This window comes from Panicum virgatum, chromosome 6N, assembly GCF_016808335.1.
Source record: "Panicum virgatum strain AP13 chromosome 6N, P.virgatum_v5, whole genome shotgun sequence".
NCBI classification, from domain to species: domain Eukaryota; kingdom Viridiplantae; phylum Streptophyta; class Magnoliopsida; order Poales; family Poaceae; genus Panicum; species Panicum virgatum.
In genome coordinates, this window is record NC_053150.1 from 37,568,556 (window position 1) to 37,577,984 (window position 9,429).

Sequence of the window (9,429 nt, forward strand, 5' to 3'; positions counted from 1 at the left end):
ACGGGAAGATGACTAGCGGTAGGGACGAGTGGCACCATCCTTCTTCAGGATGGCTCACCTCATACTCGCACGTGCGAGAAATACAGGCCCTCGACATGCGAGGCAACTGCCAGCACATCAGTCACAACGAGTACCCCGACTTGGGGGCAGCGACGCTGCATAGCCTAATGATCCGGCACCGCCGTCGTCAGACTATCGGGACGCTACGATGGTGATGCCTAAGATCCTGCATCTTGTTCAGTTGGCTGGAGCCAGCCACCAGCGTTGGATGGAGCACAGTGCGTGTGTGGCAAACTGACTCGGCTCGCGTCTGTTCTGGCCCCGTTTGGTTGCTTTACGCTACTCGCGCTACAAAAAGAATCTTCCATGCATAGAGTACTAAATGAAGTTTATTTGTAAAACTTTTTCACGGATGGGTGTAACTTTGCGCGACGAATCTAATGGTGGTAATTAATCGATGATTGGCTACAGTAACTATTCTCTAATCGTACAGTCAAATGTCTCATTAGATTCGTCTCGCGAAGTAGCACAGGGGTTGTGGAGTTAGTTTTGTAAACTGTTTTTATTCAGTACCTCTAATTATTGATTAAAGCTTGCTACAATATCGTGCGCTACACAAACCAAATACACAGCACGTGAACGAGCTATTCCAGCCAGCGCTGGCGGCTGGCACCAGCCAACCGAACAGGGCCCTGGACGATTGAGTGATTTTTATGTACATGGACCCAACGCAACGATGTTAGCACAGCAACAAAACAAGCCGAACCAGGACTGGAGGTGCCCTAAACAATGCGATACCATTTGAAAGAAACGCAACACAAAACTAGAAGGAACACTACATTCCATATTCTATATGATTGGCAAATTAACCAGGCATTCGCTGCGCGGACTGAATTACCTTACCTCGTCATCATCTTTTGATCCCCGCAGGAGTTCGTCGCATGCTATCGTTCATCATCCCCAAACTGTTGGGCTGTGGACATTCATCCTGAGTTTTCAAAGCTGAAACTTTTCCTTAATCTAAAATCTAAAAAAAATCATCCCCAAACTGTATCCTGAACCACGATCCATTTGGCTGGGCAGCACGCCAGAGGTCTCTCCCTGAGCCGCCGGTTGCTTGATCCCAGACATACGCTCTTGCCGGTTTCTCGTTGTTTCTTTCCTTGGAAAAACTGAACAATCAAGCCTCCAATTTAAAAAAGCGTAAAATATCCCCAGCTCTGAAATACCCAGAATGCCCTTGCCGGTTAATATCTCGGCTTGATACGGTACGTGTGGCTCAGAGGGCAGAGCCGGTCGCCGATAAATATCTCCGGCACCCTTTTCGCCTTTAACCGCGCCTATCTGGGCATCTGGCATCCCGGCAGGTAATTTTTTGGTCATGGAGTGCAGTGTCGTGCTTCCGCTCCAGACCGGCGCCGGAGGAGCCGTCGTCGGGACCCGCCCGCGCGGCGGCGTCCCCGTGCAGGCGTTCTGGAGGGCTGACCGGCGGCGGCGGTTCGCGAGTGCCGTGGCGCCGGCGAGGTGTAGCAAGATGTATGTTCCGGGTAATCATTCGCCTCCATCTGCTCATCTCTGTTTCTCTACTGTCTGCTCCGATCCCTTGCTGGTCATCGGACAGTCGTCGGTGCCTTGACGAACGTGCAGCTACTAGCTGCTGCGAGCGACTTCACTGCACTGTGTGTAAAGCGAGATCAAAATCCTGTTCGGGACATGGGAAGAACGACACCAAGAATTTCTCATGAAACTGGCCTGGTTCAAGTAGTGTATGTTTTGCTCACTCAGTTTGGGCGTGCTGTGCTTGGCAATGGTTACTCAGGCTTTGGAGAAGGTTCGCCGGAGAGGAAGGCGGCGACTAACCTCCAGCACTTCTTCAACTACGTCGCCGTCAGGGTTGTGCTCGCACAGCTTGAGGTTGCCTTCTTTCGATTATCCTTTTGACGACTGTTCCTTTTTCTTCGACGCAACTCACGTTAGTTTGGACGATAGTCAAGTTATAATCGATGGAAAGTTACTGAATTAGTAGTACACAGCAATGGGAGGTCTAACCATATTGTTATAAACACACATAAAGAACTGCAGAGCAAGCTTGCCTTCAGTTCAGCAAACAAGAAAGAAAATTATTGCCGCATTTAAAAATAGTAATAACCAGACACTATTTCAGCAGCTAATCTGTAATCCTTTTAATTACTTGGTCTGTATGCATATGTACACACCAGACTCTCGACTCTAGGGTGTCAATATCTCAACAGATATCTGATCTTTCCTAGAGATACTTGATGTTGTGCTGGTGATATAACATCTGCTCTTTTTTTTAACCTCCTTTTCCTTTGATTAAACAATTGATAAAGAGTTACAATCGGGAAGCATATTATGAGCTGAAGGAGTTCGTCAGCCGCACCTCTCTGAATGACGCTGAAATTTTCTGCAAAAAGCTGATACGTGAGTCTCCAAGGCTGAAGGGACTAGGTGAGCCTGCTTTATTAGCTGCACGCTGTAGTTTCAATTCGCTTGATTCAACTACGAAATTCAGAACTGATTGTTCATCTCTTGTTTCGCCATGTGGAAACAAACAGCTATGAGGATTCTGGAGGTGAGCATGGAGAACATTCAGATTTGAGAACAGTCATGTTCTAAACTTGGAAACTTTTTACTCACTATTTTTCAAAGAGTTTAAGATCGACTGATGCAATACTGCAGGTCCGATCTGCTTATGTTAAGAGGGATTTCGAGTGGGACAACCTGAAGAAGTTGTCCTTCAAGGTTGGCTCAATCTTCAGTTTCATCTTTTGCTAGACTTCCAATTAATTGGTTAACAAATTATGACATCACTTTTTAATGATGCCTCAATATAACTGTACTACCTGTAATATCATTTTTTTTCTCCACATTCGTTGCTTGAAAAGCTATATTCAGCCCTCCAAGTTAGATCACATTCTTAGAATATCAGAAAAGTAGCACAGTTTCCTCTTTTTGATGCTATTTTGTCTTCCACTGTCTGCAGATGGTTGATGATTCTAATACGAAGCTCATGAGGGACTATGTCCTGGAGGTCAGCCACATCGAAGACGAAAACCATAACATCAAATGATTTTTCTTGAGCCTTGTTATGGTATTCCATACATAGAAGCCTTGTATGTTTAATTGTATATAAATGTGTGTAAGTTATGGAGCACTTGCTCATCAAGTTATGGAGCACTTGTTCATCAAACTTTACTACTGTACAGATACTACGCATAGCGGATCAGCAAGTGGCATGCGTGTACATTACTTGAATAAAAGTCCGCACACATGCACCATGTTACATTGTTACTGTCTCAATCACCCACACTGTTACTATTTGACACCATGAGGCTACCGAATATTTCACTAACATAACAAAAAATAAATAAAGTAACAGAGGAGGGAGAGACATCTATCTGCCTTAGCCCCTCAAGGCTATCCTAAACCTGGATAACAAGGCACACACGCTTTGAAAAAATGTTACTGTGGATCTGCTTGGTTGGATATCAAAATGCTGGCATGCTAAAATATGGGGATGCCAATTTTTTTTATAGCAAAATCGTCTTGGCATGTTTAGAATAGCACTTGATCAGGTGGGCTACTTTTTTAGCCTTCAACCAAACGATGCCGGTGCTCGAGCAATAAGCAATGCTAACTCTGATCAATTTTTTCATTAAAAAAACACATTTTCTCTGACAAATTTACATCATAAACACACTAGCTAAAGACTAGAACAAAATCTACATGCAGCTTCCGATATCGGCCTTTGCAAGCTGAAACGGGTCATCCCCGTTTGGAAACTCTAACCTGCAGCTTTCTACATGAACAAAACAATAGCTAGATTACACGACCAAACAAACAAAAAAAAAAGTTAAATCATTTCCTCTCCTGCACCCCCTCGCTGTGCAACAGCGCGAAGACGCCGACCATGGGCGCGGTGTTGTACGTGCACGCCTCCGTCTGCATGTAGTTGCTCCGGCGGTCGCCGAACCGGTCGTGGCGGTCCGGCCCGCTGACGATCGACCACGTTCGGGTTCGCCGCCGGCCGCCTGAACCAGTGGTCGTAGCCCTGCACGCACCCGACGAACCACCCGTCGGCGCGGCGCGACACGATGGACGCGGTCCGGTGGTGCACCCGCCGCGGGAACCGCCGGCCGTACCCGACCATGTAGCTCAGCCCGGCCGGGTTCGCGCCGAGGACGTAGTCCGCCTGCGCCCGCGCCAGCGCCAGCAGCTCGCCGGCGCCCACCGGCCCGTCGGGGCACCGGAGAACGGCGGGTTCGGCCGCCGCCGCCGCTCCTCTGGAGGCAGTCAGGTAGCGGGAGTAGGCGGCGAGGAGGAAGGCGGCGTTGGTCACGTACTGCATGTTGTTCCACTGCCGGACGTAGAGCATGCCGGCGGCGGTGCGGTTGACGTTGCCGGCGGCGCCGTTCTTGCCGAGGCACGCGCAGAGGTAGTGCTCCGCCTTGGACCTGTACTGCTCCAGCGTCGGCCGGTGCTCCGGCCGGTGTCTCCCTTCCAGTAGCAGCTGGAAACGCAGGGACGCGGTGCACATTAGAACGTGGTCAGGTGTACCATCTCCTACGACGTGCGCGGCGCACGGTCGTAGCAGATTCCTTGTTGTCTGTGATCGATCATCACCGTAGCGTGTACCTTGGCGGCGAGGATCTGGAGGCCGGCGTACTTGACGTCCCAGCTGAACTCGGCGATGGCCCAGCTGGTGCTGCCGAACTCGTCGGCCATGGCGACGGCGTAGTCGAGGTACTCGGCCCTCCCCGTGGCGCGGTGCAGCCACAGCGCCGCCCACAGCATCTCGTCGCCGTACCCGCTCACCGACGCGTAGTAGCGCCAAGCCGCGCCGACGCTGCTGTCGTACTTGCCCCTGTACTTGTCCCCGAACTCGAACAGCTGCTCGGCGTGGTGGAGGAGGAGGTGGGAGTAGTGCGGGTTGGAGCGGCGGAAGATGATGGAGGCGGCGGCCATAGCGGCGGCGGTCTCGCCGGCGAGGTCGGACCCGGGGTTGTCGCGGTCGACCATGTAGGCCTGCCGCGACGTCGTCATGTCCTCGGGCCGCTGCCATCAGTAGTGGTCGGTGTCGCCGTCGCCGACCTCGGCCCAGAGCACGTCCGGCTCGGTGTGCGCCTTGACCAGGTAGTCGGTGCCCCACTTGACGGCCTCCAGCACGTGGCGCCACTCGCTGGCGGCCGCGACCTCGGCCCCGAACTCGATGGCGCTCCACGACAGCATGGTGACCGTGAACGCCATCGGCCGGCCGAACTTGACGTTGTCGCCGGCGTCGTAGTAGCCGCCCACTAGGTCCACCCCCTGCTGCAGTGCAGCCCGTCAGCGAGGCCCGAGTGACCGAGTGGCCGCGCCACCGCACGCGCTGGTTGTAGGGGAGGTGCCCCGACCGCTGCGCCTCGAAGTAGAGGAGGCTGCTGTGGAGCGCCCTCTTGTAGTCGAATGACGGCCGCCGCGCGCCATGGCCGCCGCCGCCGGCGGCCGCCACGAGCTGCAACTGCAGCAGCAACAGCATGAGCACGGAGCAGAGCGACGCGAGCGTCTTGATGCTGCCGCCTCTCGCCATTGTCGCGGAGTCTCAGATAGTTTCTGTGCTCCGGTATAGCTAGCTAGTCCGGTTCGTCTGGTCGATCTGCTCTTCTGTTCTGTACATCTCGATCGTGGTCTCTCGTGCTCCTTTTATGCTGCGCGTCCGCGTCGTCAGCTCTCGATCATGTGCTCTCTCCTCGTTGACTATCGTGGTCAGAGCTCTGATGAGCTCATCTCTAAGTGAGAGAGTGATTTGGTTGCTAATTAAGAGTCTCGCCTGTGCCTGTCTTAATGGCAGGTGCTTATCTAATGCAAAGCATGCAGTGGTGGGGCCCGCAGTGTCAGTGAGTAGTGATGCATGCATCCATCAGCATGACTTGCATTAGCAGTGTAGATGGGAGCTGAGGAAGACAATGACAAGTTTGGGAATAAACTGCCAGCAGTGCTTGGTAGGTGGTAGGGTTGACTTGCATTAGCAGACTATGTGTGTGTGGGTGCCTTGCACATTCTTTAGTTCAGGCAGAAGCAGAATATGTTTGGGTCAAATAGGTTGTTGTGCATATGGGGGTTCATGAACCTAGAGCTAGAGCTGGAGAGTTGAGTTCATCCATTGATCGACACCTGGCTTGTTTAGGGTTAGGGGTTTTACTCGCCACTTCCCATAAAATTTTTTTCTTTTATTCTTAAAGCCTCATACTTTTGCAGAACTGAATCTCAACGGATAGCTCTTTTTTATTCTTAAAGCCTCTTAATTTTAATGGAACTCTTTTTTTTTTTTGCGGAAAATGGCACTCTATACTGAGAAAGTTAAGGACCGTTGCAACCATATACTGATATGGCATCAAACATTATTTTCCACTTTTAGGCATAACTCGTGTTCCACACGTGAAAGAATAGTTATGTTCTGATCTCTCACTTTCTATCGTGCTATTACTAATTGGAAACTCCTTTAATTTTGAGCATCCACATGAAACTACCTAGGATTTTAGGTGGACACTTTAAAAAAAAATAGGAAAATCCTTTACTAGTACTAATTGGAGGCTCCTTTTGAGGCTCCCGTGAAGCCACCTAGGATTTTAGATGGACATGCTAAAAAACTAGAGAAATCCAAGAAATTCTTATAAAAATCAGAAAGTCATCAATTCGACAACTCAAATCATAATAGTCACTGAATCTATTATCTTTCCTAATAAATTATCCACTTTTATAATATTAAAAATAGACTAAAGTAACCTTGCATCTAAATTACCCACCTCTGTAATTATAAAAAATCAAATGTAACCCCCTAATCTTATCCACCTATACCACTATAAAAATAAAGACTCTAAAATAATGCAAATAATCCCCTAAATTTGCATATAAATTTTCCAACTATGTCATTATTAAAAAACCTTAAATCTGAATCTAAATTATACAAAATATTAAAGTGCACCAATATAAAATTCTAAATTATTGTTTCTATTATTATATATTATTTATATAAAAATACTTAGCACGATATGTGTCATCATGTGTTCATGTATGATGTCTTTCATCAATTCACAAATAAATGGTTCAACTAAATATATATCAAACACACATGGAGGTGTGATGCAAAATGAAACCTATTGCAACTAGGTAATGATAAATATGTATTTTATGGTATATGTTAGAATTTAATAGATGAAAGAGTGTGTGAGATAGATAATTATAATTATTAGCTATAAGTTTTATTTTTATATTAATTCTAATTAGCCCGTGTGGGAGCAGGGTTGATAGGCTAGTTTCAATAAATCACCTAGAATTATTCCAGCAATGCTACTAAAGTATCTGTTCCTGCTAGGAATATGCATTGATTAATCCAACAAGCAACACAGATTGATCCGAACGGTGCGCTGTTCCCTTGATGCCAGCAGAGGATACCAAAGCTACAGTTGACAAAAACTGGAAGTTTGTTGGGTTGCTGCGTCTTCATCGTCGTTAGCATATTAACAAAACAAGGGAAATTAACAAAAGGGTCAATTGCAAAACTGCCCTTATTTTGAGCTGTAACTGCACGTTTGCCTCTATTTTTTAACTTTGCATGTTTGCCCCTGTTTTTTGAATCTGAAAGTTCTATTTGCCCCTGTTCCGTGAAGGAGAGTTAACGGTGTTAAGTACAAGCTGAAAAGATAAAAATGCCCTCAACATGTCAATTGCCCCTATTCCGTGAAGGAGAGAAGGGGGGGCTTTTAAATAAAAGAAGGAAAGGGCAGGGGCCTTTGGGCAATTTTGCCCTTCTTCCTCCTCTCTCCCGTGAAACAGAGGAGGGGGGTGGGGTGGGGCAGGGCGCCGCCGGCGGCCGGGGCTTGGGGGGAAACGGAGACGGGGCCGCGGGGAATCGATCCACTCCCTTAATTTGGGCGGAGGCGGCCTGTAGGGGTGGTGCGACAGCGGCGGGCGGAGGTGAGCGGCAGCGGCCATGGTGGCGGAGCTGCAAGGTTGGGGATGGGGCTAGCGGCGGCGGACGAGCTTGAGGAGGTGGAGGGGGTCCTACCCTTGCCTTCACCTCGGGCGGAGAGGCAGCGAGGTGGCCTGACCACGGCGGCGGGCGGCGGTGGCCTCCGCCTCGCTGAGCGGCCTGCCTCCGCACGAGTCCCCGCCCGCCTGCCGCCGCGCCGAGCAGCCCAAGCCGCCCGAGCTGCGCCAGTCCCCGCCGGCCTGCCGCTGCACCGAGCAGCCCGCACCGCCTTGGCCCCACCCGCCTGCCGCCACGCCGAACAGCCCGCGCCGCCTCGGCCCTGCCCGCCTGCCGCCGCGCCGAACAGCCAGAGGTGCGTCGGCCCCCACCCGCCTGCCGTCGCGTCGGTGCCCGCCCGCCGTCGCGTCGGTGCCCGCCCGCCGCTGGGCCCGTCGGGCGCTGGGGCCGCCTGCACCTCGACAAAGAGCTCATGCACCCCGCCGTCGACCGCGTCCACCAGGAGGCCCTACATCCCGCCATGAACCCTAGCACCGGCGAGTGGAAGCGTCGAGGCGCAGTTGAATGTCGTGGAAAGAAATAGAGAGGGAGGAGAGGAGATGTGTTATTTGGATAAGGGGTACTTTAGTCTTTCTCCCTTTTTCTCTTTTTTTGAAACATTTTTTTGGTCCTTTATTAAACTTCAGCTCACGGTGATAAGAAAGAGGGGCAGACGGTGCCTTCGATTTTGAAAAGCAAGGGTAAACGTGCAAAGTTTAAAAAATGAGGGCAAACATGAAATTGAAGTTCAAAACAAGGGCAGTCTTGCAATTGTCCCTTAATAAAAACGGTCAGCACATGTTGCCGCATATATGTACATACGAAGACTAGCTAGGGACGAAGTGGGGGAGCATAACCAGTGCAGATATGTCTACATTATCATTGACCAAAGAGCAATGTATATAATTAGTTTCACATATGAGTTTGCTTTCCAACATGGAATCTTAGCTGGATTATTTGTCAGAGATCTGTGCAAATAATTTTTTCACCAGTATGTGCTTAAATAATATTGTCACTTGCCCGTAAAGAAAATAATGTTATCGCTGGAGGATTATTCCATTCTTATTGATCAATCAAATTTGAAATCACCGGGGTAATAATTTCTCTGTAGCCATATTAGTTCTCGTGAGACAGATTATGTCCAGTTTTTTAGTGACAATGGTTTAATTAGAAAATGTGAAGATGTATCCATACATCATAGGTTAGTTTGCTGTTTTAGTTTAACAGGATGGAAATTTTGTCCTTTTACTTGAATGGCATGTTGATCTGTAAAGTTTTTTTTCTAAAGAATAAATTATGAAGCAATGTTACTACTGGGTTGCAGGATTTGTAGCATTTGAAAGTATAGAACTACATAGATTACAATTTGTTTTAGGATAAATTTTCAGATTAATATTCCT

General features: G+C 49.0%; 2 protein-coding genes and 1 pseudogene across 2 annotated transcripts; 2 read left to right on the top strand and 1 right to left on the bottom strand.

The window, feature by feature from the left end:
- Positions 1-1,328: 1,328 nt before the first annotated feature.
- Positions 1,329-3,306, top strand: LOC120679354 (chaperonin-like RBCX protein 1, chloroplastic). Its single transcript, XM_039960924.1, has 6 exons — positions 1,329-1,547; positions 1,820-1,914; positions 2,352-2,469; positions 2,577-2,593; positions 2,701-2,763; positions 3,005-3,306. The coding sequence occupies exons 1-6, from the start codon at positions 1,382-1,384 to the stop codon at positions 3,089-3,091; spliced, it is 546 nt and encodes a 181-aa protein (XP_039816858.1). The 5' UTR covers positions 1,329-1,381; the 3' UTR covers positions 3,092-3,306.
- Positions 3,307-3,879: 573 nt separating this feature from the next.
- Positions 3,880-5,590, bottom strand: LOC120678131 (annotated as a pseudogene).
- A 2,429-nt stretch (positions 5,591-8,019) lies between these two features.
- LOC120678132 (basic proline-rich protein-like) lies at positions 8,020-8,514 on the top strand. Its single transcript, XM_039959286.1, has one exon. It carries the CDS (start codon positions 8,020-8,022, stop codon positions 8,512-8,514), a length of 495 nt encoding a protein of 164 aa, XP_039815220.1.
- Positions 8,515-9,429: the final 915 nt, after the last annotated feature.

Bases quoted from the DNA above. Each gene is read 5' to 3' on its own strand.
- LOC120678132 (XM_039959286.1), top strand. From the start codon at position 8,020: ATGGGGCTAGCGGCGGCGGACGAGCTTGAGGAGGTGGAGGGGGTCCTA.
- LOC120679354 (XM_039960924.1), top strand. From the start codon at position 1,382: ATGGAGTGCAGTGTCGTGCTTCCGCTCCAGACCGGCGCCGGAGGAGCC. The intron at 1,915-2,351 runs GTTGCCTTCTTT...CAATTGATAAAG, and splicing joins TTGTGCTCGCACAGCTTGAG to AGTTACAATCGGGAAGCATA. The intron at 2,764-3,004 runs GTTGGCTCAATC...CACTGTCTGCAG, and splicing joins TGAAGAAGTTGTCCTTCAAG to ATGGTTGATGATTCTAATAC.